Source organism: Petaurus breviceps, unplaced genomic scaffold (assembly GCF_028583685.1).
Source record: "Petaurus breviceps papuanus isolate PSGF00001 unplaced genomic scaffold, PetGlider_PUasm1.0 90617, whole genome shotgun sequence".
Taxonomy (NCBI): Eukaryota; Metazoa; Chordata; class Mammalia; order Diprotodontia; family Petauridae; genus Petaurus; species Petaurus breviceps.
In genome coordinates, this window is record NW_027187287.1 from 5,562,553 (window position 1) to 5,590,054 (window position 27,502).

Sequence of the window (27,502 nt, forward strand, 5' to 3'; positions counted from 1 at the left end):
GGGGGGAGGGGGGGGGGGGGGGGGGGGGGGAGGGAAGTTGGAAGCACCCACTTTTGAAAAGGGAGGGGATCAAAGCAGAGAATAGGACAAGTGGGAGGTGGGAGGGAAATATAGTCAGTCTTTTACAATCTATCTACTATGTTATTGTTTTGCATTAGCCACACATGTACATCCTATACTGAACTGCTTATCTTCCCAGTAAGAATGGGTGACAAGGAAGGAAGGGAATGAATCTGGAATTCAAAGGTTTAAAATCAAATATTCAAATATGTATGTATGTATATGTGTGTGTGTGTGTGTGTGTATTATTATCAATACTATTTTACATGTAATTGGGAAATAAGATATACAGGCACTGGGGCATAGAGATCCACTGGAAAAGTCGAAAGGGGTATGGGAGAAAATATGGGAGAGAGCAGATTGGAGGAGGGGATGTCCTGTGGGACTGTTATTTTGGGGGGGTGGGTAGGGGAAAAACAGGGAGAAAATTTGTAACTCAAAATCTGGTAGAAATGAATGATGTTAAATCAGAAGTTAATAAAGCATTTGAAAAAAAAAGCAGAATTAAAAACTGCTTATGCCCTATTTATCTACCATATAGGAATCCTGTGGATCAATTAAATATATACTGTAAACCTCACTGAGGCTATAAAAAAGAGTAAGCAATTGCTAAGGATCATAGGAGCTATTGAGTAACATAGGAGTCAACTACTAAAGACACTACAATTCATTATGACTTATCCTTCTCTTTTTACTTCTTTTATTCCCATCTCCAACTATTTTTACTGTCTGATTTTTTTTCTCTTCTCCCTTTTCCCTTTTCCTTCCTCTCCCCACAATCAAGGCTTAGTCCAGCTAATAGTATTTAGTGACAATGAGTGACCCATATTCTTTGATACAACACTCCATTGTTGGGAATATACCCTGAAAGTTTTATCAAAAATTTTTTTAAAAGTTAAGTTTTAATATTTTTATAGAAGTATCACACAATTTCCAAAACCTAGAAATGTTCAATAATAATAATTTCTAAAAAGTGTAAACATACAACATTAGGGAAATGGGAAGATAAACTGTGTTTTTTTAGGATAATGGGATACTGTAACTGTGATGCCAACAAGAGTACAAAAAATATAAAGAAATCAATGAAGACCCTTAATTCACAGTGAAAAATGCAGATTCAAAATAAAACATACACACTTACAACCATAACAGTAAAAATGAATGAAGATAGACACAAAAAATCCTGCAATAGTCTTGGAAAGGGTGACAAAAAAAAGAAATGGTTAGGATATTTGATGTGTTGATATTAATTAAAATCAAAATAGTTACCATGAAAGTTCAGTTGGTCACAATGCTGTTCAATGTTAATCTATTTTTTTAATTGAAATAAATATTAAGGGGGTGGCTAGGTGGCACAGTGAGTAAAGCGCCGGCCCCAGAGTCAGGAGTACCCAATTTCAGTTCCAGCCTCAGACACTTAACACCCACACAAAAAATGGGATTTTTAAAAAAGTTTCACTGTGGAAATGGGGGGAGAAGAAGACAATGTGTGAAAAATGATCCTAAAACTTTTTCTTAATTACAAAAACCACAGATAGAAAGAGGACAATCAGCAAATATCTTACTTTAGCTGCCCTGGAGAAAGGAGGATTCACGAGGGTCAGACCATTGTCTGGGGTGGATAACACATGATCAAAAAATTACAGAACAACTCAATTCTTGTTTGTTTTCTCTGTCAAGGAAAATGATCTATGACCTAGAAAGTCCAGGAGAAAATGACTAACAAGGCATTGATATGCAGAATAAAAAGGGAGATAAGATAAGATAAGATAAGATAAGATAAAGGAGAGTACTTTGCAGCCCTTGCCAAGATGATCCAGACTAACTATATCCCAGGAAACTGCAAGCACTTAAAAGAGGTGAAATGATAGGGAATGAAAAAAAGGTCAATTCTTCCCACTTCTGAAAATCATGAATTGAAGTGTCATTCATGGTAGCCATACATTAGCGAGCTTGATAATAACTTACATTCATTCTAGATTATTGTTGAAGAAAGTTACTAACCAGTTAGAAAAAAGAATAATCACAGAGATTTAGTATGTCATCAAGATGCACAGGTCTTAACATACTAATATCACTTCCTTGCTTGACAGGATTATTAGGATGGCAAATGGAATGAACTGCCTTAGAATTTGAGGGCACTAACTTCGAAGCCTTTAAGTAAAGGCTAGATCAGGGGTGGGGAACCTGCAGCCTCAAGGCCACATGTGGCCCTCTAGGTTCTCAGTGGGTCCTTTGACTGAGCCCAAGCTTTACAGAACAAATCCTTTTATTAAGGGATTTGTTCTATGAAATTTGAATTCAGTCAAAGGGCTGCACATGACCTTGAGGCCTAAGGTTCCCCACCCCTGGGCGGGATGAATACTTGCCAGGTAATTTGTAGAGAAGACTTTTGTTCAGGGACAGGCTTAGACTATCTAAGAGCCTGTTAAAGATGTCTATCTACCCTGGTATAAAGGTAATGGGAATTTGAATTTCTTCCCTGCCCCTTAATAAGTCCAAATTGAAGTTGAGGATCTTTCCTGATTTGAAAATAAACTCTGGGGGCGGCCAGGTAGCACAGCGAGCAAGAGCACCGGCCCCAGTGTCGGGATTGGACCTGGGGGATCGAATCTGGGCTCAGACATTTAGCATCCACCCAGAAACACCTGGCCTTGTAACCTTGAGCAAATTACTTAACCCCAATTGCTTAAAAAATAAATAAATATATAAAAATAAACTCTGCCCCTTAATAGGCTGAATGTGGTCACATGGAGTCTATAGTGGGAAGACTTTGCTGAAGGGTGGAGAAGAGCCCACAGGAGAAGTTGGCTTTGAGGGAGGCTTGTTTTTCGGGAAGGCACAATTTTTCTTACTTTGTAGTCAAGTGCGTCATGAGGACTGTGATGTTCTCCAACCCTAGAGAAGATTATATATATACCTCTGAGGCAAGGTTTTTCTTTGGGGCTCACTTTGGAAAGAGTTGTGTGATTTGGCCAGATAAGACTCTGGGCAGCCATTGAGCCCCCCGCCCCATTTGAAAACTCAGATATTGGTGCTTCTCTCTCTGGTGACTAACTACAGATGGATATAATGGCTAGACAGCTAGTCCTGTCTATTGAACTGTGTTATTTCCTCTGTCTGTATTTTTGTCTGCTTGTAACTTCTGTTTGTATTCTCTGACGTTGAGGGTGCTGACTTTTTTCCCTGAACTAGGTAAGTGATATATGTTTAATTGATTAAAGTAAGCTTGTTAACTAACCCCTTTTTGAGTTGCTTTCCTTTAGAAAAGCAAATCAAGGGGCGGCTAGGTGGCGCAGAGAGTAGAGCACCAGCCCTGGAGTCAGGAGGACCTGAGATCAAATTCCGCCTCAGACTGAGCTCAAATCTGGCCTCAGACACTTAACACTTACTAGCCATGTGACCTTGGGCAAGTCACTTAACCCCAAATGCCCTTCAAAAAGCAAAAAAAAAAAAAAAAGCAGATCAAAGAACCTATGCTAGAAGCCATCCTGGGTATGCTAGGGTGCTTGCTGCTACACATGGTCAAAGGAGTGTGCCCTGAGAAGCTTATGATCACATAGTTAATTAACTAGAAGATTAGTGTTAGTGGATCAGGGAAATTTTATTTGGGTTCTTGGCATCCTAAAATTCATTCAGTGTTACCTTCAAGAGCCTCTTTGACCCAGCCAATGAATTCTTTTCTCAGTGAGATCTCTTCGAGACACTGACGCCGGGTCTCATCAATATCTTGTAGCAATTGTTTGGCCTCTATGAGTTGGCTGCTGATGCGATCCAATTTCTCGTTGGCAGAATTAAATTTATCAGTCTGTAAGGCAAAAATCTTGCTGCAAGTTGGGAATGAACCACATACAATACTAGAAAGGGGCTGGTAGCTTTGTCTACCACATGGCATTTCCTTCTCTGAACTTCCTGAACTTTTAGGGATCTTGTAAGATGCCATGGCAAAAAGAACAGGTGTCACGCTTGAAGAAGAAAGGGGTTATTTTTGAAGTCCCCTGAATTTTTTCTGTTTTACATCTAAAACAAAATTTATCATATCAAATGCTCTATTGGCTAGAGCCAGAGCACAACCTAGGAGCTAGGGTAATGCAAGGAAGATAAAATTTTATCTGTAAACTGTTTTACTACATTGGAGAGAAATTAACCTGTTCCTATCTCCCTAAATGGGCACAGCTAGTGGCACAGTAGAGAGAGTGCTGGACCTAAAGTCAGGAAGACTCATGTTACAGAGTTCAAATCCAGCCACAGATAATTACTTCCTGTGTTACCTTGGGCCAGTCATTTCAACCTGTTTGCCTTAGTTTCCTCATTTGTAAAATGAGCTAAAGAAGAAAATGGCAAACCACTCCAGTATCTTTGCTGAGAAAACTCCAAATGGACTCACAAAGACATGACTGAACAACAACAAAGATCTTCCTAAATAACACAAAAACTTGCTCAAAGATCCATGTTTCAATTTTATGAGTATTCCTTTCCCTTACAGAAATTCTAAATCCTTCACAATGGAGAACATGGTACATTATCATGATCATCATCACTAGCCTTTATATACAGTTGTAAGGTTTGCAAAGTGTTTCTGAACTTAGCTTGGCTGGTCCCCAAACAATGGAGTGTGACCAGAACTGCATTCTGAGGTTTTTCTGCCTGGCAGGACCCACCAAATTCATACCCTAGGGGCATGGCCTTTAGGAATCAGGTTCCCCTCCATATAGATGAAGTGATAGGAGAGGCTTTCCAAGAAAATTAAGGTCATCCTCTTTGAAAATCCTAATAGTAAAAAAATCCCTTTTCCTTCCTAATCTATCAATGCCAGTATCCCCTCTTAGCAACAAATTCCTTGTTACCAACCAAGGATCAGTTACATAAATTCTTAAATGTTATTCAGAGTTAAAAACCTAAACCCTTTGGGTATTCTGAGCAAAATATGCAGTATAAGTTAGAGAGAAAGAAAATCCCAATACTCTTAAGGAAAGCCTCTTGACAAAGGGATCAGCCTATGAAATTGGGAGGCTTTAAACAGTCAGAGAAGCCTATATGCCCCAACAGTTTTTTAAGGTAGATTACCTCAAAACAATTCCATATATACTTACAAAGCTTAGTAGCGTCTGAAGCACGCTGAATTCGCCAGTCAGACCTAAATCCTCTTTCACCCTGTAGATGACCTTGGCTGAATCAACAGCCAGATGCAGGTGGTGATACTCCTTGATCTGCCCAACTCGCTTACTGACCCAGGCCTGCCTGTCGTCGGGATCCAGCCTGCACATGGTCTTCAGGTCCTTGGTAAGATCATCATACTTATTTACAAAGTTTTTGAAAACAGAATTTACTTCAGCAAATGTGAGCTTTCCAGACTTCAGATCCTTATAAAGCGTATGAAACCTTTTGTAGCATGGAGAATATAAGACATCATATACATTCTCAAGGTTCAGAATCAGCATCTCAGAGTTGTCGTCATTCTCCCCAAGCGACTGGGCTTCTTCCTCCCAACAGACTTGGAAGACGTGGCTATCTTTTAAAGAGTCAACTTTTTTGGCCATGTCCAGTAACCAGGGGCTCAGATTGTAATAGGTCTTGTACTCACACATAGCAGGGGAATGGGAAAGCCTCACTGTAACGGCCTCATCCATTCTCTTCTTACTAACATCTTCCAAATGTTTCTTTTCAATATCTCCAAAGTCCACTTTAGAAAAACAACAAAAATTAAAAGTTCAGAAGTCCAACCTCACCACCATTTTGAGATAACACTTAATTATATTTGTCCTACCTGTCAACCTACTACTCAATTAAATAATATTTTTAAAATAAGTAAAGCTCTTCTAGGGCTTTTTTCCCCCTAATAGGCTGGAAAGAACCTTCTTTTCCAATACTTAACTTATTCCTCAACTGTTAAGATAAATGAATTATTTCTATGGAAATCAACCTCTGTAGTTATATTTACCCCTAAACCTCTAGCCCTCTAGGCTATTTTTTAAAAAAATGTAAACTCATCAGGGATATCACCTTTTACCATTTCTTTCACCTTTCGACACAACTTCAGGAGACTTTCCACAAATTTTCGCTCTCTTTTTAAATACTGTAATTCAGAGATTCTCCAAGTTAGAACTTCTTCTAAATCAAACTCTTTCTCCTGGAGCAAAAGATTATTGTTTTCTGGAAAATAAAATGTCCAATGATAACAGACACATACATCCTTTAATTATTCTCAATTACAGCTTAATTTTTGCCCCTCTTTTGTATACTCTATCACTGATATCCAAGAAACTACAGCTTCTTAAGGGTTATTATGCTACTTCAATCCAAATGCTCATAGCCAGCAATGAGTCACTGTTGACCTCAGTCTACTGAACATCATAAGCATCACCCCTAAACTAGAAATTTTCGAGAACACAGAATACATTACAGTCCTTAGTTCTTATTAACTCTTCTTCGTGCCTCTTAATGGAAGTCCAAATAGCTTGCTCACTGTGCCCCATACATCTCATTTCCTACTTTGTGCCTCTGAAGAAACAGTCACCCATTTCTAGAATACATTCCCTCATCTCCTCCATCTTGTAGAATTTCTAGCTTTCTTCAAAGTACAATTTAAATGTCACCACCTATATGGGCCCCTTCCTGATTCTCTTCACTTATTAACACTCTCTACTTCTGGAAACTAATTTTACTGCTTTGTATTTACTTAGATATATGTTGTATTCCCCAGCAAAAATAAAGTTCCTTGAGGGTAGGAGCTAATTTTCTTTGTATTTCCAGTGCTCTGCACATAGTAGGCATTATAAATATTTGCTAAGTTGCATTATTAATACACAAAGAACACCATTATTACTAAGATGATCAGTAAACTTTTATCAATCTCAAACCCATATCCTAAATTAATTACTTACTTAATTTCCATAAGTGAAGAATTTGTTTCTTATGTTTTTCAATTAGGTCCATATGTTTAACTAAAAGTTTTCTACTCAGAAGATCAGAAGTAACTATAATAAACACATTGTCAGCCAAGGCCATCAAATTCTTAGCATCTTGTGTAATTTCCTCCAGTATCTTCTCATCACTTCCTGTCCAAAAAAAAAAAGGGCAATTTTTAAACATAGCAAGTTTTTCAAAATTTTTCTATTTCTCTTTCTAGTCTAAGTCCACACAGAACGCAAGGTTTTTCTTTCTTCCTCTATATGAGGATCAACTGATACCTAACGTTCTTACATCACTTAAACCTTTCACTCACCTCAAGGCTCACAGATTATAGATTTAGAGGTAGAGGAGTTATGGAGGGCATCAAGTACAGTCCTGTTATTTTAGAGGTGAAGAAACTGAAAATGGGCCCTGAAGGACTGACTTGTCCAAGATCACTTAGACAGAAATGGCTATGCCAGGATTTGAACCTGAATCCTGATTGTAAAGTCATTGCTCTATTGTATCACTGGGTCTATCCACTTCTATCCATGAGGTGGGGCCCTTTAATGAATTCCCTAGCCACTTCCCTATTCATAAATGTAATGCTTTCCAGTGGTAAAAACCAAGAGCAGTGTAATAAACTGTGCATTCAGAACAATGAACACTAATAGTTTAAATATCAAAACTTCCTCCTCCCTGTTCAAATCTGGCTCCTACAAAGAGATCCATACACATTAGCTTCACTTTACTACTCACTGACTTCAATACTTTGCAATCTGGCTCTTGACTCTACCACTCTAAGAAAAATATTCTCTCCAAGATAACTAATTACATTTTAAATGCCAAATCTAATGGTTTTTTCTTCATCCCCATTTTCCTTAACCATTGCATAGCATTGGACAATACTGACCTCATGGACATTTGACTCTTCCTTGGGTTCTATGGCATTGTTCTGCTATTAGTTCTCCTATTTGACTGACTCCTCTTTTAATGGCTCAATGTTTTCTTCCTGCATCCTAAGTATGGGCATCCAAGCCTGTATGCTAGATCTTCTCTGCTACTTCTCTATATTCCCTCTTTTGGGGATTCCATCTATTCCCCTGGCTTCAGTTCCCACATTGATGCAGATGACTACCAGATCTACATATCAAGCCTCAAGCTTTTACCTTCAACCAGTAATATCTCCTCACAAAATAGCAAAGGACAGCAAAAGGGGAAAACAGCCTGCAGAAATCTTGTAAAACCCAACTAAGTCAGATAATCACAATATTTTTTTTTTGCTTTTTGGAGGGCAATTGGGGTTAAGTAACTTGCCCAAGGTTACATGGCTAGTTTGTGTGTGTGTGTGTGTGTGTGTGTGTGTGTGTGTGTGTGTGTAGGTGTAGGTGTTAAGTGTCTGAGGCTGGAACCGAACTCAGGTCCTCCTGACTCCAGGGCTGGTGCTAATCACAATATTTTTAAATGAAACGGGAAAGAGAACAACAAATAATATGCAAAATTATACAAATATGTCACCATATGTATAGCAATCTATCTTCCTTATCAATGACAGTGGCACCATGACATCTGGATGTTAGTAACTGATTCTATCAGTAAGCTGAAATGACACTTAATAAGATGAAGTCATAAAGAATAGTAGAATCAGATCAACCACACAGAAAAGAAAACTGTGCTTATCATTTTGAAGGTATTTAGAAATTAAATTTCAGCATTTCATAAAGGAAAAGATTCTAAAAGAACAGAAAATATAACAGATGGTATCATTATGAAAATAAGGAAGCCAAGGCATCAGCCAATGATAACCCATATGTCTTCTTTCTCACCTCTATCAAATTTTTTAAACAAATCTTTATTTATTTTATTAAATATTTCCCAATTAAATGTAAAATTTTAAAAATAATTTTATAAAAATTTTGAGTTTGAAATTATCTCCCTTCCACCCTGACGTCCTCCTTGAAAAGGCAAGCAATTTGATAAAGATTATTGTGAAGTCATGTAAGACATACTTCCAACAGTCATGTTGCAAAAGAAAGTAGATAATAAAATAAGAAAAAAAAAGAAAGCAAAATAAAGTATGCTTCAATCTGTATTCAGAGTTCATCAGTTCTCTCTCTGGAGGTGGATAGCAATTTTCATCATGAGTCCTTTGGAATTGTCTTGGATCACTGTCTTGATCTGAGTAGCTAAGTCTTTCACCACTGATTAGCCTTACAATATTACTCTGTAAAATGTTCTCCTGGCTCTGCTTGCTTCTCTTTGGATGAGTTCACATATGTCTTCCCAGGTTTTTCTGAAACCATCGCGCACATTATTTATTATAACACAATAATATGCTATCACAATCATATATCACAATTTGTTCAGCTATTCCCCAACTGATGATGCAGCATCCCCTCAATGTCCAATTCTTTGTACTACAAAAGAGTTGCTATAAATATTTTTGTACAAATCAGTCATTTTCCCTTTTCTTTGATCCCTCTGTATTGTAGACCCAGTAATGGTATTGTTTGGTCAAAGGGTATGCACGATCTTATATCTTTTGAGTATAGTTCCAAATTGTTCTCTAAATAGTTCACAACCCCACCAACAGCATATTAGCTTCCCAATTTTTCCACATTCCCTTCAGCATTTGTCAATTTCCTTCTGTCACGTTAGTAAATCTGATAGATGTAAAGTGATATCTGAGTGCTCTTTTAATCTGCATTTCACTAATCGGTAATAATTTAGATAATTTTTTTTCCCACAACTACTGATAATTTTGATTTCTTCTGAAAACTGCCTGTTTATATCCTTTGACCATTTATCAATTGGGGAACGATCTCATTTTTACAAATTTGTCTCAGTTCCCTAAAGATTTAGGAAACATCTTTATCACAGAAAATTACTGAAAAAAATTTTTTTCCTGGTTTTCTATTTTCCTTCTAGTTTTGGCTCCATTAGTTTTGTTTGTGCAAAAGCTTAATTCCACATAAAGTTATCTATTTTATTTCCCATGATCCTTCTCTACCTTTCTTTGGTCAAAAACTCTTCCCTTAGCCATGGATCTGACAGGTATATTTTTCCATGCTCCACTATTTATATCAACCTTTATGTCTAAATCCTTATTCATTTTGACCTTATCTTGGTATATGGTGTGAGATGTTAGTCTATGCACAATTTCTGCCAAATTGCTTTCCAGTTTTCCCAGCAGTTTTTGTCAAATGCTGAGGTATTACCCCCAAAGCTTGAATCTTTGTGTTTATCAAACACTAGATTACTATGCTCATTTACCTAATCTACTTCACTGATCTAACACTCAATTTCTTAGCATCAGATTATTCTGATGATTAACATTTTGCAATATAGTTTGAAATCTGGAACTCTTAGGCTGCCTTGCTTCACATTTTTTTCAATGATTCTATTAATATTGTTGACCTTTAGTTCTTTCAAATGAATTCTGTTATTTTTTTTCTAGCTCTATAAAATAATTCTTTGGTAGTTTGATTGGCATGGTACTAAATAAGTAAATTAATTTAGGCAGAACTGTCACTTTTATTAAATGGTTCAGGCTACCCATAAGCAATTAATATTTCTCCAACTGTTTAGAGCTGTTTTTATTTATGTGAAATGTGTTTTATGATTATGTTCCTAAAGTCCATGGGTTTTGTTTTGGTAGGTAGATTCCCAAATATTTTATATTATCTAGAGTTGTTTTAAATGAAATTTCTCTATCTGCTCCTTCTGGGTTTTGTTGGTAGCAAATAGAAATGCTGGTCCTTTATGTGGGTTTATTTTAAATCCTGCCACTATGCTGAAGTTGTTGATTGTTTAAACCAGTTTTTTAGTAGATTCCTTAGGTTTCTATAAATATGTCTTCATATTTATATGAAGTCTGCAAATATTTATATAGTCTGCAAAGAATGATAGTTTTGTTTCCTCATTGCCCATTTTTATTCCTTCAATTTCTTTTTCTTGTCTAATTGCTACAGTTAAAATTTCTAATATAATACTGAATAACAGTGGTGGTGATTATGGACATCCTTGCTTCAACCCCAATCTTACTGGGAAGGCTTCAAATTTATCTCTATTACAGATAATGCTTACTCTTTGTTTTAGATAGATACTACTTATTTTTAAAAAGGCTCAATTTATTCCTATGCTTTCTAGCATTTTTAATGGAAATGGATATTGTATTTTGTCAAAGGCTTTTTATCCATTTACTGAGATAATCATGATTTCTACTGGTTTTGTTACTGATGTAGTCAATTATGCTGCTACTTTTCCTAATATTGAACTAGCCCCAAATTCCTGTTATAAATCCCACCTGGTCACAGTGTATGAGCTTTGTTGATATATTGCTGTAATCTCCTTGCTAGTATTTTATTTAAAAATTTTAAACTGATATCCATTAAAGAAACTGGTCTAGAGTTTTCTTTCTCTGTTTTGATTCTACCTAGTTTAGGTATCAAAACCATATTTGTATCATAAACAGAATTTGGTAGGACTTCTTTACCTATTTTTTTTTTCAAATAGTTTCTGTAGTATTGAGACTAATTGTTTTTTTAAAGTTTTCTAGAATTACATTGTAAATCCATTGTTCAATTTCAAAGTAATTTAAGTATTCTATTTCCTCTTCAGTTAATCTACCTAGGTAATTTATATTTCTGTAAATATTTTTATCCATTTCACTTAGACTGTCAGTTTTACTGGTATAAAACTGAGCAAAATAATTCCTAATAATCACTTTAATTTTATCTTCATTGGTGGTGCATTTAACTTTTTCATTTTTGATACTATTAATTTGATTTTCTTCTTTCTTTTTTAAAAGTAAAGTTAACGGGGTGGGTCAGGTAGCACAGCGAGTAAGAGCACCGGCCCCAGTGTCGGGATGACCTGGGGATCAAATCCGGGCTCAGACACTTAGCACCCAACCAGAAACACCTGGCCTTGAGCAAGTTACTTAACCCCAATTGCTTAGGGGCAGCCAGATGGCTCAGTGAGTAAGAGCACCGGCCCCAGTGTCAGGATGACCTGGGGATCAAATCCGGGCTCAAATAGTTAGCACCACACCCAGAAATAACTGGCCCTGTAACCTTGAGCAAGTTACTTAACCCCCATTGCTTTTAAAAAAAAAAAGAAAGTTAACCAATGGTTTAACCCTATTTTATTGAAAAAAACCTTTCATAAATCCAGCTCCTAATTATATTTATTAGCTCAATATATTCATTAGGGGTTTTTTAACTATCAATTTATTAATCTTTCCTTTGGTTTTCAGGATTTGTTTTGGTGTTTAATTAAGGGATTTTAATTTGTTCTTATTCTAGGTTTTTTTTTAGGTGAATGCCCAATTCACTGATCTGCTCTTTCTTTTATTGATGTATGTGTTTAGAAATATAAATTTTCTTCTAAGTACTGTTTTGGCTTTACCCCTCAAGTTTTGGTATGTTGTCTCATTGTCATTCTCTTTAAGGAAATTATTGATTGTTTCTATGATTTGTTCTTTGACTCACTCATTCTTCAGGATTATTTAATTTCCAATTAATTTTTTTTTTTAAAGCAATCGGGGTTAAGTAACTTGCTCAAGGTTACACGGCCAGTTATTTCTGGGTGTGGTGCTGAGTATCTGAGCCCAGATTTGATCCAGGTCATCCCGACACTGGAGCTGGTGCTCTTATTCGCTGAGCCACCTGGCCACCCCTAAGCAATCGGGGTTAAGTAACTTGCTCAAGGTTACACGGCCAGGTGTTTCTGGGTGGGTGCTAAGTGTCTGAGCCCGGGATTCGATCTCCAGGTCTTCTCAACACTGGAGCCAGTGCTCTTACTTGCTGTGCTACCTGGCCGCCCCACCAATTAATTTTTAATCTATCCTTCCATGACCCTTAACTGAATATAAATTTTATTGTATTATGATATGAAGAGGGTGCATTTAATATTCCTGCTTTTCTATATTTGGTTATGAAGTATTTATGCCTTAATACATGGACAATTTTCATGAAGGTACCATGTACAGCTAAGAAAAAGCTATACTCCTTTCTATTCCCATTCAGTTTTCTTCAGAGGTCTATCATATCCAACTTTTCGAAGATTTTCTAAGATTCTAATTTATCTAAAATTTCTAAGATCTAAATTTTCTAAGATTTTCTAAGATTCATCTCCTTCATTTCTTTCTCATTTATTTTATGGCTAGATTTATCTAGCTCTGAGAAGGAAAAGTTGAGGCCCCCTAGTAAAGTTTTACTAAAAAACTAGTAAAGAAAACAAACAAAGCCTAAGGATCTGTACAGGACTCGCTTCTCTTTTCCCCACACCATTTTACCTGCTAATGTAATCTGCATCCATAGTTTTAGTTTTTATTTCTATGCAAATGATTTTCATATCTATTTATCCAGCTCTTACCTAACTCCTGTCCTTCAGTCTTGCATCTGTAACTGCCTAATGAATCTCAAACTGGATGTCTCCTAGACATCTTAAACTAAACATGTCCAAAACTGAAGTTATTACTACTACCACCATCCTGATGCAGGTCCTTATGACCTTGTGCCTTGACTACTGTAATAGCCTGTTGATTGGTCTCCCTGACTGGTTTTTTCCCGCTCCAGTCCATCCTTTACTCAGCTATCAAATCAATCTTCCTAAAGAACAAATCTGACCAAGTCAACCCTGTCCTCTGAATGGCATCCAAAGTCCTTCACAATCTAGTTTTCCAGTCTTCTTAAATCTCATTCCTCCCCCACACACCCCCAAATCCCAATTCAGTGACAATGTTCTCCTTTTTGTTCACTGTACATCCCAAACTCTGGGTATTTTTACTGGCTGTCCCCAATTACTGGACTACTCGCCTTTCTCATCTCTATCTCCTGGATTTTCTGGTTTCTTGCAAGGTCCAACTAAAATCCCATCAGAAGCCTTTCCTGATTTCCCTTCATAATCTGGCCTATTCCAGTCTATCCAGAACTCTTATACTCCTTTCCACATACTCTACAATCAAAAAACACTGGCCTCCTTGCTCATCTGCAAACATGACATTCCCATCTCCAGAATCCAGGTCTTTTCAGTGGCTATCTCCCATGCAGAATTGCTATCCCTCCTCACTTCTTCCAAGGCTCATATGAAAAAAAATTCCCTTCATCATTTCTTATAGCACAAAAGTATTCTATCATATTCATACACCACAACTTGTTCAACAATTCTCCAATCAATAGGTACCTCTTCAACTGCCTGCCAGCACAAAAAAGCTATAAATATTTTTGTCCATTCGTAGTTGAAAGTCTATTTTGCTTAAGATTAATTCCTCCCTTTATCAGCAAAAAAATCACCATGGTGATTCATTAAGCCAAGATTATTTTCACCTCACACTCAAGAGAATGTTAAGCCAACAAAGTACAGATCAGAACATACCATATAAGTTGAAGAGATGTTTGACATCTGGCCAGGTGAGCAGGTGCTGCAAAACCTCACTCAAATCATCCACTTTTTTCCCATCTTTTTCTGGCCAGGACTTAGTGATGACAGCAGAAACAAGAGTTCCAAATTTCCTGAGGTTGTGATGGGATAACAGATCAAGGATGTTGGTCTGAGACTACAAAAGATATAAAACAGAGAAAGCAAAACAAAATGCATCTTAGAAATACCCCAGCAAGGTCATTAACTTAAAGCAATTCAGGTGTCTAAAAGAAAATCTGTTTAACATGGTCAATAATCCATAAGGAAAGTAAGGTTGGTTTATTTGCATTAACTCACCTATTCATGCATGCTGCCTCTTTCCCTCCCTTCCTCCTATTACTAGAAATATGAAGGCTTGAGGGGAAAAAAAAAAACATTTTGGAGAAAATAAGGATCTCAAGTACTTCTATCTTTGTTTTCTACCTCTCAGTCAAAAAATGGGCCAAGAGAAAGGAAAAAACAAACACATGTAATTCTCTATCAAATATTTAGAGGTTTACTTTACATATACCTACTTATTAAATAGGATCATCTTAATGAATAAGCTACTGCTATGCTGTGTGACTTTAAATCTGTAAAGAGTACTATTGCCCAAAATGGTGGAGTAAAAGCAGGAACTTCCTTGAGCTAGCCCACAAACCCCTTCAAATACCTCTGAAAAAAATGACTCTAAACAAATTCTAGAGCTGCAGAACACACAAAATGACAGTCTGAGCCCAAGACAACCTAGAAGGCCTAAAGGAAGGGTATATCGCACTGGGCTTGGAGCAGAGCAGTCTGACATGGGCTGCACCAGACACAGACAAGGCCTGAGCAGGCCTCAGGGAACTGAATCACTGGCAGCTGCAGTGATTTCCAGACTTCTTAACCCACAAACACAAAGAACAGCATGCAAGATTAGTGGGGGAACTCTGTGGAACCTGGGTGAAAGAGAATCAGGTGAAAAGAATATACTTTCTTCTCAGTGGTTCATGGCACATACTCAAAAATTGACCACGTTAGAACCTCACAATTCTATGCAGTAAGGCAGAAATATTGAATGTATCCTTCTCAGAACATGATGCAATAAAAATTATATGCAATAAAGGGCCATGGAAAAACAGACTAAAAACTAATTGGAAATTAAACAATTTAATCCTAAAGAATGAGTGGGTCAAAAAAGAAATTATAGAAACAATCAGTAATTTCATTAAAGGAATGATAATAAATGATTCAACATACCAAAATTTGTGGGATTCATTAAAGGCAGTTGTTAGGGGAAGTTTTATATCCCTGAGTGCATGCATGATTAAATTAGAGAAAAGGGAGGTCAATGAATTGGGCATGCAATTAAAAAACCTAGAAAAAGAACAAATTCAAAATCCCCAATTAAATACTAAATTAGAAATACTGAAAACCAAAGGAGAGATAAATAAAATTGAAATTAAGAAAACTATTGAATTAATAAAGCTAAGAGCTAGTCTTATGAAAAAACCAACAAAATTGATAGACCCTTAGTCAATATGATAAAAAAAAAAAGAAAGAAGAAAACCAAATTATGAGTATCAAAAATGAAAAGGGTGAATCTACCTCCAATGAAGAGGAAATCAAAACAATAACTAGGAATTATTTTTCCCAATTGTATGCACATAAATTTGACAATCTACAAAAATACAAGTTGCCCAGATTAACTGAAGAGGAAGTAAATTACTTAAATAACCCCATCTCAGAAAAAGAAATTGAACAAGCCATCAGTCAACTCCCTAGGAAAAAATCTCCAGGGCCAGATGGATTTACTAGCAAATTCTATCAAACATTTAAAGAACAATTGATTCCAATACTCTACAAACTATTTGGGAAAATTAGTGAAGAAGGAGTCCTACCAAATTCTTTTTATGACACAAATATGGTACTGATACCTAAATCAGGAAGAGATAAAACAGAGAAGGAAAATTATAGACCAATCTCCCTCATGAATATAGATGCAAAAATTCTAAATAAAACACTAGCAAAAAGACTACAGCAACTTATCACAAGAATAATACATTTTGATCAGGTTGGATTTATTCCAGGAATGCAAGGATGGTTTAATATTAGGAAAACCATCAGTATAATTGACCATATCAACAATAAAACTAGCAGAAACCACATGATCATCTCAATACAGAAAAGGCATTTGACAAAATACAACATCCATTCCTATTAAAAACATTAGAAAGTATAGGAATAAATGGAGCCTTCCTTAAAATAATAGGTAGCATCTATTTAAAGCCATCAGCAAGTATTATATGTAACAGAGAGGAGCTAGAAGCATTTCCCATAAGATCAGAGGTGAAACAAGGGTGTCTACTATCACCCCTCTTATTCAATCTGGTACTAGAAATGTTAGCAGTAGCAATTAGAGAAGAAAAAAAAATCAAAGGAATCAAATTATGCAAAGAAGAGATGAAGTATCACTCTTTGCAGATAATATGATGATATACTTAGAGAATCCTAGAGAATCAAGTAAAAAACTACTTGAGACAATAAATAAATTTGGCAAAGCTGCAGGATATAAAATAAACCCACACAAATCCTCAGCATTCCTATATATTTCCAATGAAATTCAACAGCAAGAGATAGAAAGAAAAATCCCATTTAAAGTTACTCTAGACATTATAAAATATTTGGGAATCTACCTGCCAAAACAAACCCAGGACCTACATGACCACAACTACAAAACACTTTTCACACAAATAAAGTCAGATCTAACTAATTGGAAAAATATCAATTGCTCATGGCTGGGTCGAGCTAATATAATAAAAATGACAATTTTACCTAAATTAAACTACATATTTAGTGCCATACCAATTAATTTACCAAAAAACTACTTTAGTATAGAGCTAGAAAAAATAGTAACAAAATTCATTTGGAAGAATAAACAGTCCAGAATATCAAGGGAATTAATGAAAAGAAATGCTAGGTAAGGTGGACTAGCTATACCAGATTTCAATCTGTATTATAAAGCAGCAGTCATCAAAACTACTTCGTACTGGCTGAGGAATAGAGGAGTGGACCAATGGAAAAGATTAGGCACACGAGATTCAGAAGTCAATGACTATAGTAATCTATTGTTTCATAAACCCCCAGACCCTGGTTTTTGGGATAAGAACTCACTATTTGACAAAAACTGCTGGGAAAACTGGAATATAGTATGGCAGAAACTGGGCATAAACCATTATCTAACACTATATACCAAAATCAAGTCTAAATGGGTGCATGACCTAGGTATAAAAGTTGATACTGTAAGCAGTCTCGTAAAACAAGGAGTAGTTTACCTGTCAGACTTGTGGAGAGGGAAAGACTTCATGACTAAACAAGAATTAGAGAACATTATAAAATGTAAAATGGATAATTTTGACTACATGAAATTGAAAAGCTTCTGTACAAACAAAGCCAATGTAACCAAGATTAAGAGGGAGGTGGGAAATTGGGAAAGAATCTTTACAACCTATGTCTTTGAAAAAGGACTCATTTCTAAAATATACAGAGAATGGAGTCAAATCTATAAGAATACAAGTCATTCCCCAATTGATAAATGGTCAAAGGATATTAACAGGAAATTTTCAGAGAAAGAAATTAAAGATATCTATAAGCACATGAAGAAATGCTCTAAATCACTATTGATTAGAGAAATGCAAATCAAAACAACTCTGAGGTACCACATCTCACCAGTCAGACTGGCTAAGATGACAAAACAGAAAAATGACAAATGCTGGAGAGGATGTGGGCAAATTGGAACACTAATGCATTGCTGGTGGAGTTGTGAACTGATCCAGCCTTTCTGGAGAACAATCTGGAATTATGCCCAAAGGGCTTATAAATATGCAATACCACTCCTAAGGTTACATCCCAAAGAGATCATAGAAGTGGGAGGAAGATCCATATGTACAAAAATGTTTATAGTAGCTTTTTTTGTGGTGGCAAAGACTTGGAAAATAAGGGGATGCCCACCAATTGGGGAATGGCTGAACAAGTTGTGGTATATGCATGTTATGGAATACTATTGTGCTATAAGAAACGAGGAGCAGACAGTCTTCATATTAACCTGGAGAGGCTTATAAAAACTGATGCTGAGTGAGAAGAGTAGAACCAGGAGAAATTTGTATACAATTACAGACACAATGTATGTGTGATGACCAACTTTTTTTAGACTGGACTCTTCTCAGCAATGCATTGATATAAGTCAATCCCAAAAGACTCGTGATGGAGAGAAATATGTGCATCCAGAGAAAGAACTAGAAAGAACTGAGTTTATATCCAGGTGGAAACAAAATATCTGATCTTTTTCCTTCTCTTGTTTGGTTTTATGTCCTCTTTACCATTTTTCATTCCATCTGGTACAATCCATCTTTATAACCTAATGTATAATGTGAAAGTATTTACAGATCCTATACTTGACTATATGCCGCCATGGCGGGGGGGAGGAGAGAGAGGGGGATAAAATGTGAAACTCAAGGAATTGTAGAACTGAATCCTGTAAACTAAAAGAAAACAAATTAATTAAGAAATTTAAAAAATTTTTAAAAAGAAAGAAAGAAAGAGAATCACATGGTCCACCCCTGGGGTTGTGGAGGTGGGGGTGGCGGCAGCAGCAGCTGCCACAGTATTGGCTGCTTCTGGAGCTCTGGTGACTAATACAAAACCCCTGAAGCCTGGGACACTACATCTAGTAGCACTCCCAGCCCCACTAAAAGCGGAGTACTGCCTTGACAGGTAGTTAGAAAGTCAAGTATTGGGCTGGAAAGATGTGTAAACAGCATAAAAAAAAAATCAGACTACAGAATCTTACTTTGGTGACAAAGAAGATTAAAACATACATCCAGAAGAAGACAACAAAGTCAAAGCTCCTACATCAAGAGCCTCCAAGAAAAATATGAATTGGTCACAGGCCATGGAAGAGCTCAAAAGGGATTTTGAAAATCAGTTAAGAGAAATAGAAGAAAAATTAGGAAGAGAAATGAGAGTGATGTAAGAAAAATCATGAAAAACAAGTCAACAGTTTGCCAAAGGGGAACTAAAAAAATACTGAAGAAAATAACGCTTTAAAAAAATAGACTGACCCAAATGGCAAAAGAGATCCAAAAAGCCAATGAGAAGATGCCTTAAAATGCCTTAAAAATCAGAACTCACCAAATGGAAAAGGAGATCCCAAAGCTCACTGAAGAAAATAATTCCTTTAAAATTAGAATGGAGCAAATGGAAGCTAATGACTTTTATGAGAAATCAAGAAATTATAAAACAGAACCAAAAGAATGAAAAAAACAGAAGACAAAGTGAAATATCTCAATGGAAAAACCACTAACCTGGAAATTAGATCCAGGAGAAATAATTTTTAAATTACTGAACTACCTGAAAGCCATGATTAAAAGAAAAAAAAGCCTAGACATTATTTTTTCAATAAATTATCAAAGAAAACTGCCCTGATATTCTAGGATCAGAAGGTAAAATAGAAATTGTAAGAGTTCACTGAGCACCTCTTGAAAGAAATCCCAAAAGGAAAACTTCTAGGAATATTGTAGCCAAATTCCAGAGTTCTGAGGTCAAGGAGAAAATACTGCAAGCATCCAGAAAGAAACAATTCGAGTTGTGGAAATACAATCAGGATAACACAAGACCTAGCAGCTTCTACATTAAAGGATTGGAATATGATATTCCAGAGGTCAGAAGAGCTAGGATTAAAACCAAGAATCACCTACCCAGCAAAGCTGAATATAATAATTCAGAGGAAAAAAAGGATATTCAATGAAAGAGTGGACTTTCAAGCATTCTTAATGAAAAGACCAAAGCTGAATAAAAAATTTGACTTTCAAATACAAGACTCAAAAGAAGTGTGAAAAGGTAAACAGGAAAAGAGAAATCATAAGGGACTTGTTAAAGTTGAACTATTTACATTCCTACATGGAAAGATGATATTTCTAACTCATAAGATCTTTCTCAGTATTATGGTACTTGGAGGGAATATATAGATAGGTAGACAGACAGACAGACAGACAGACAGACAGATAGATAGATAGATGGATGACACAGAGTGAGTTGAATATGAAGGTCTGATATCTAAAAAGTAAAATTAAGGCATAAGAGAGGAATATATTGGGAGAAGGAGAAAGGGAGAGATAGAATGTGGTAAATTACCACATAAAAAAGGCAAGAAAAAGGTTTCACAATGGAAGGGAAGAGGGAGGAGTTGAGAGGGAATGAATGAACCTTACTCTCATCAGATTTGGCTTAAGGACAGAATAACATACACACTCAATTGGGTATCTTACTCTACAGGAAGGAAAGGGGGAAAGCAGATAAGGATGGCAGGATGATAGAAGGGAGGGCATATTAGGAGAGGGGGTAGTCAGAAGCAAACACATGTGAAAAGGGACAGGGTCAAAGGAGAAAACAGAGTAAGTGAGGGGAGAGATAGAATGGAGGGAAATATAGTTAGTCTTTCACAACATGACTATTATGGAAGTGTTTTGGATGATTACACATGTATAATCCACACTGAATTGCTTACCTTTCCAGTGAGGGTGGATGGGGAGAAAAGAAGGGAGAGAATTTATAATTCAAAATCTTAAAAGCAAATGTTAAAAACTGTTTTTACATGCAACTGGGAAATAAAATATATAGACAAGGGGATAGAGAAAACTATCTTGCCCTACAAGAACACAAGGGGGAAGGGAATAAGGAAGGGGGGCATGACAGAAAGGAAGGCAGACTGAGGGAAGGGGCAATAAGAATGCATGTCTTCTTGGGGTGGGGGGAGGAGAGAAATAGGGAGAAAATTTACAACTCAAAATCTTGTGGAAATTAATGTTGAAAACTAAAAATAAATAACTTAATTTTTGAAAAAAAAAAGTACTTTAAACTAAAAATATTAACTTCCTCCAAAATTCCTGTCACCTGCTCCACCTTCCTCTTCAAATTAGTTTTCTTACTGTCTTCAAAATTTCAGAAAATTTTCCTTTCTTACTATAAAATAAATTTGCATTCTGATGTTTAAAAAGTCAAAGAAAGGGGCGGCCAGGTGGCTCAGTGAGTAAGAGCACCAGCTCTAGTATCGGGATGACCTGGGGATCAAATCCAGGCTCAGATACTTAGCACCGCACCCAGAAATAACTGGCCGTGTAACCTTGAGCAAGTTACTTAACCCTGATTGCTTAAAAAAAAAAAAGTCAAAGAGAATTCTATGTGAGAAAAAATATGGTGACAAACATACTAATACTATATTTTTGTACAGCTATAAATTGCATATGCACAATGACTATATGTCAATGGAAAGAACAACAAAATACAGAAACCTGACCAAGTTTTTCCCTGAAGAATAGTGAAAAAAACATACCTCCCTCTGTTATTTGCACTGGTGGTGAACTACAGGGTGGAATACTGCACATACTCTCAGAAATAAGTCTAGGTATTCATGGGCTTTGTTAAATTGCTTTTTCCCCGCTTTTATAAAATTTCTGTAAATTTTGGTATGGAATGACATAAATTTTGTAATGGTCTGAAGGGTAGAAGAGGGGGAAGAAAATATGATGAAATGTGATAAAACAACAAAAAGTATAATAAAAATAAATAAAATTTAAAAACTAATTAGCCATAGGCCAATCTTTAGAAGATAGCCCTCATCAGATGCCGTAGTTGAAGAAGAAAACAGAGAAAAGGGGATTATCTAACATGAATGAATTAAACAGACCATACTATGTTTATTTTTAGAGTTTGCTCAGTAATTTAATTTTCCTAGCAATTCCTTTGATTGCAGTAATCATTTCATGAAACAATAAAGGAAACCTGGGAAGATTTATATGAACTGACAATCAACTATAGAAGATTTAAGTATTCTGATCAATACAATGATCTGTGATAATTCAAAAGGACTCATGATGAAATATGCCATCTACCTCCTGAAACAGAACTGGTGAATTTTGAGTGCAAATTTGAGTTTATTTTCTTTCACTTGATTTTTCTTGCTTTTTTTTTTCCTGCAACAAGGCTAATGAGGAAATGTATTTTGTATGACTTCACATATATAATAGGTATCATATTTCTTGCCTTCTCAATGAGCAGGGAAGGGACAGGAAGAAAAGGGAGAATTCAGAACTGAAAATAAAAATTTTAAAAATAAAACAATAAAGGTTTTGTTTTTTTTAATGCAACATCTTTTCCATTTCATTAAGGGGAAAAAGTCAGATTTGCAGACCATTATTTCCTTAAATGATTAAAACAAATAAAAAGAAATGCAACTAAAAAGATACTGTGTTCGGGGTGGAGTCAAGATGGCGGAGTAGAAGCAGGACCTCCCCACAGCTCTAGCTTCCACCTTCCCCAATCCATGTAAAAAGGGGACTCTAAACTTTGGAGCTGCAGAACCCACAAAAGGAGACAGAGAAGCTAACCTCCCACTGAGGACAGCCTGGCAGGCCAGCAGGAATTGGCCAGCACAGTGCTCTGGGAGCCGAGCCCAGCACTTCGCCAAGGCTTTAGCCCCAGGGCGGGCCTAACCAGCCACCAGCCGAGGGACTCCTGATCAGCAGCAGCTGTGGCCGTTTCCAGATTTATCAACACATAGATGGGAAGGACAAAGTGAGAGGTCAGTGCAGTCTGGACTTTAGGACCCACTAATTGGAAGTGCGTGGCTTTTGCCCCTGGGGTGAGAAGCTGCTGAGACTCCGGCACAGCCAGCCAGCACCACGTGGCAGCTTCAGCTCCTGACCTACAGAGTTTAGGGGGACCAAGCACCAGTCTGAGGGGTAGCTCTTGCTTTAACCTGCTTGGATCTGGATTGCAGTCTAGGGTGGAGGTCCTGGGGTGTGTGTCTAGCTTGCCAGAACATGTGGAGACCTCAGAGAGGGCACCCATCTATTACCTCCGGCAGCTGAGAAAACCCCAGCGTTTGGGACGAAAGCTCCCCTGTCGGGTGGCAGAGTCCAAAAAAGTTGCAAAAAGCCCAGGGGTCAAGTGACTGAAGGGCGACATGACCAGGCAAAGGAAACAAAGCAGACAGAAGATTCCAACATTAGACTCATATTTTAGGGACAAAAAGGAAGCAAAGCATGAAACAGGAGGAAGACAGTGAAGTCAGAACTCCTGCACCAAAAGCTTCAAAGGAAAATACAAGCTGGTTACAGGTCATAGAGGACCTTAAGAAGCAGATAAGAGAAGTGGAGGAAAAATTGGGAAGAGAAATGAGAACAATGCGAGAAAATTATGAAATGAGAATCAACAGCCTGATTGAGGAAAATCATACCTTAAAAAATAGACTAACTCAAATGGCAAAAGAGGCTCAAAAAGGCAATGAGGAGAAGAATGCCTTAAAAAGCCGAATTTGCCAGATGGAAAAAGAATCTCAAAAGCTCAATGAGGAGAATCATTCCTTCAGAATTAGACTGGAGCAAATGGAAGCTAATGACTTTATGAGAAATCAAGTAAACATATATACACACATGCATATATGTATTCATATGCCCATATACCCTCATATATAGACATATATATATATTTCTATTCCCTTCAACTACTGAGAAAAGTTTCATAAGTTACAGGTATACATAGATAGAGGGCACAGGACCAATTTAACAGGAAGGAATGATACTTAAAAGGTGAAATTAAGAGGTGAGAGAGGAATATAATGAGAGGAGATGGGAAGAGACAGAATGGGGTAAACTATCTCATACAGAAGAGGCAAGGGGAAATGGTTACAATGGAGGGGAAGAATAGGAAGGCAAAAGAGAATGGGTAAACCTTATTCCCATTGAATTTGGCTTGAGGAGGGAATGAAATACACACTAAATAGGGTATCTCACCCTCCAGGAGAGTAGGGGGAGGAAGGGGATGAGAGGGGGGATGATGGAACGGAGGATAGGCTAGGGCGGAGGGAAGTTGGAAGCACCCAATTTTGAAAAGGGACGGGATCAAAGTAGAGAATAGAACAAGTGGGAGGTGGGATAGGGGGAAGGGAAATATAGTCAGTCTTTTACAATATATCTACTCTGTTTTGCATTAGCCACACATGTACAACCTATACTGAACTGCTTATCTTCCCAGTAAGGGTGGGTGACAAGGGAGGAAGGGAATGAATCTGGAATTCAAAGTTTTAAAATTAAATATTCAAATAAATAAATAAATATACTATTATTAATACTATTTTACATGTAATTTGGAAATAAGATATACAGGCACTGGGGCATAGAGATCAACTGGAAAAGTCAAAAGGGGTATGGGAGAAAATATGGGAGAGAGCAGATTGGAGGAGGGGATATCCCGTGGGGCTGCTATTTTGGGGCAGTGGGTAGGAGAAAAACAGGGAGAAAATTTGTAATTCAAAATCTGGCAGAAATGAATGATGTAAATCAGAAGTTAATAAAGCATTTGAAAAATAATAAAAGATATCGTGTTCTCTATCTCTATCACTTAAAAAAATCAGAACCTCTAAACTCTTCATGGATGAACTTCTCTAGAAATCTAAATCTCCCTTTATTTGAAGAGGGAAGAATTGAATTTATACTTCAGGCATAATCTTTAGTGACACTCCTACCATTAGAGATAATTTAACAGAGACTGATAAGAAAAAGTAAAGAGAGATGAAATGCATTTGAGGAAGACATGGTAATGTAACAGAAACACTATTAGACCAAAGAGAATTCATGAGTGGACTGATAACCCAGACTGGTGCAATGAGAATGGGAATTTGAAGATCTTCCCTGCCCCTTAATAGAGTTAGGGGGGAGTTTGAAGACCTCCCCTGCTTTGAAAGTAAACTCTATCTTCTAACCGGCTGAATGTAATCACATGGAGCCTGTGATGGAGAGAAATTGCTAAAGAGTGGGGTAAGCTTCCCTGCTTTGAAGATAAACTCTGCCCCCTAAAAGGCTGAATGGAGCCTATGGTGGAAGGAGTTTGCTGAAGGTAAGCAGAGCCCACGGAAAGCTGGTCAGTGCTAGCAAGACAGTGGAGAAGAAAGGATGCTCAGGCAAGGAGATAGTGAGTTTTGTGAGTAGATATTGATCTGGTATTGGTTTGTGGGAAGGCTGAAGGATGCTGTGGCTCTTGGCGTTATTATGGCTTCTTAATGTCTTTGGTACTATGATGGAATCAGCTTACTGGTTTTGGGATTTGGTTCTCTGGTGTCTAAATAAATGCTTCAGTTCTGTCCTCTATATAGAGAATTTGGTATATTTTACTATCAAACGTCATGCAATATTTATAGTCACAGTCTTTATCATGATCATGGGCGCTGTAAATATTGCATTAGCTCTACAATTGGTTGAAATAACTCAATATTTTCATTCCAGAACATATCCATGATCCATAAATATTTTCCCATTAGAGGTGTGGTTGGCTACCTGGCAGACTGGGCTCACAGCTTCAATAGCACAGGTCTCAAAGCTTTTGGTAATACAGCTGTGTACTTTTTTAAGGTCGTCATGATAGCTGCAGTATAAGATGATCTGCTCAACTGGTTTCTCCTATAGAAACATAAAATGAGATTTAATGCATATTTGAATAGCAGGCTTCAATATTTTATAGGATGAAAATAAAATTAACCTCACTTATTTATAATATCATTATTTTCTCATTTTAAACAAAAAATTCCCCCTAAGTTCCTTTGTTGCTGAGTACCAATAATTTGCACTAATTTATCAAATATATTTAATAAATATCCCCTTTTTCCACCATGCAAATAACCCAAAAAAAACCCCCAAATTTTGTTTATACAGATTACTGATTTTTTCAGAGATGAATAGAGCCCCTACAGTAATCCTAAAGAACATGTCCCTGACATAAGGGATTGTCTCCAAACTCTGAGAGAGATCCTAGATAAGAGATATAAAAGGAAGCAGGTATGGTGAATGTGTGAATTTGTTTTGTTTAATTGTACTTCTGTTATGAAAGAAAGTTCTATGAGAAGGAGAAAGGGCAGGACAGAGTCACTGGGAAGATGTAAAAAGAAAAAAAATCAGTAAAATATTAACATTTTTAAAACTGCTTATTACCACTGCAAGAAATTCTTCTTAACTATTAACAGCAAGGAATTATTAACAATATGCCCCAGGAAAAAATGTATTGATGTCTTAGTCATCTGAAAAAGTCCAAAATACTCCCTTTCTCAGTGCTGATACTACAGTTCTTCATATTTTACATTTTTCCAATATTTGAATTGTTTATCCCCATTCCCCACCCCCATCCCCCAACACCAACTCCAAAACACTGGAATTAAAGACTATTCAGTAATGTCACAACTTTTTGAGTCTGACTTTACACAAAATGACCTTGCTTATTTTCACTATCAGAGACAGAATGCTGGCCTAGTGAATTCAACAGATTGGTATGCTGTTTGTGTTCTAATGTGCTCATACACTTGAATTAAATAAACATTTATTAAGAATCTCCCAAGAGGAGAGGACTATACTAAGTGCTGGGAGAGATTCAAAGTTGCCCATATCCTCATGTAGCTTGCAGGGGGTGTGGGGGGGGGCCGCGCAAAATCAGACACATATACCATATATAATATACAATAATAAACAGAGTAAAAAATAAACAAACCCAAATGTTAAAGATGGTTGTAGTTATCACCGTGGCGGGGGGGGGGGGGAGAGTGTCTAGGAGGTGGGAGGTTGGAGAGGACAAAGATCAAGGAAGACTTTATAAAAGTAGGGACATCTGAGTTAGGTTTTATAAGGTAAGTGGTGATTCAAGAGGGGGAATATAGGGAAAAGAGATTAAATTCTCCACACAGGAAACAAAATACAAAGAAAGTCATGGAAGTGAAAAGGGACAGGGCTGCTCCTAGTATAGATAGAAAGTATTAGTTTGACTATAAACAGACAGTAAATAGAAGGGAGTAAATAATTACCCAAGACCATTATAATATGAGAATGTCATATGGATTTTTATGTGAAACAAGAAATATTTTTTCCAATGGCATACTAAGGCTCTCACAAGTAAGAGTTTCATATATTTTTGTGGTTTTTCTTGTAAGAGAAAGGTCCTAAAAGATTTAGTAATTTTTTAGAAATCCTAAGTACAACACATATTTTAAATATCTTTGTCCTGGTAATTTTTTTTTATTCTTGCCCTTCACAATTTCATTTTTATCATTTTAAAAATATAATACTAT

General features: G+C 36.7%; 1 protein-coding gene across 5 annotated transcripts in view; it reads right to left on the minus strand.

Moving 5' to 3' along the window:
- The window catches only part of RNF213 (ring finger protein 213), a 208,271-nt gene that overhangs the window by 93,888 nt on the left and 86,881 nt on the right, over window positions 1–27,502 (minus strand). For all 5 annotated transcript variants that reach the window (XM_069064114.1, XM_069064116.1, XM_069064115.1 and 2 more), the window contains 6 exons: window positions 25,728–25,850; window positions 14,332–14,512; window positions 6,945–7,118; window positions 6,064–6,213; window positions 5,154–5,743; window positions 3,706–3,868 (listed from right to left, as the gene is read on the minus strand). In XM_069064114.1, coding sequence (XP_068920215.1) covers window positions 3,706–3,868; window positions 5,154–5,743; window positions 6,064–6,213; window positions 6,945–7,118; window positions 14,332–14,512; window positions 25,728–25,850 — 1,381 coding nt within the window. The remainder of the gene's footprint in view (window positions 1–3,705; window positions 3,869–5,153; window positions 5,744–6,063; window positions 6,214–6,944; window positions 7,119–14,331; window positions 14,513–25,727; window positions 25,851–27,502) is intronic.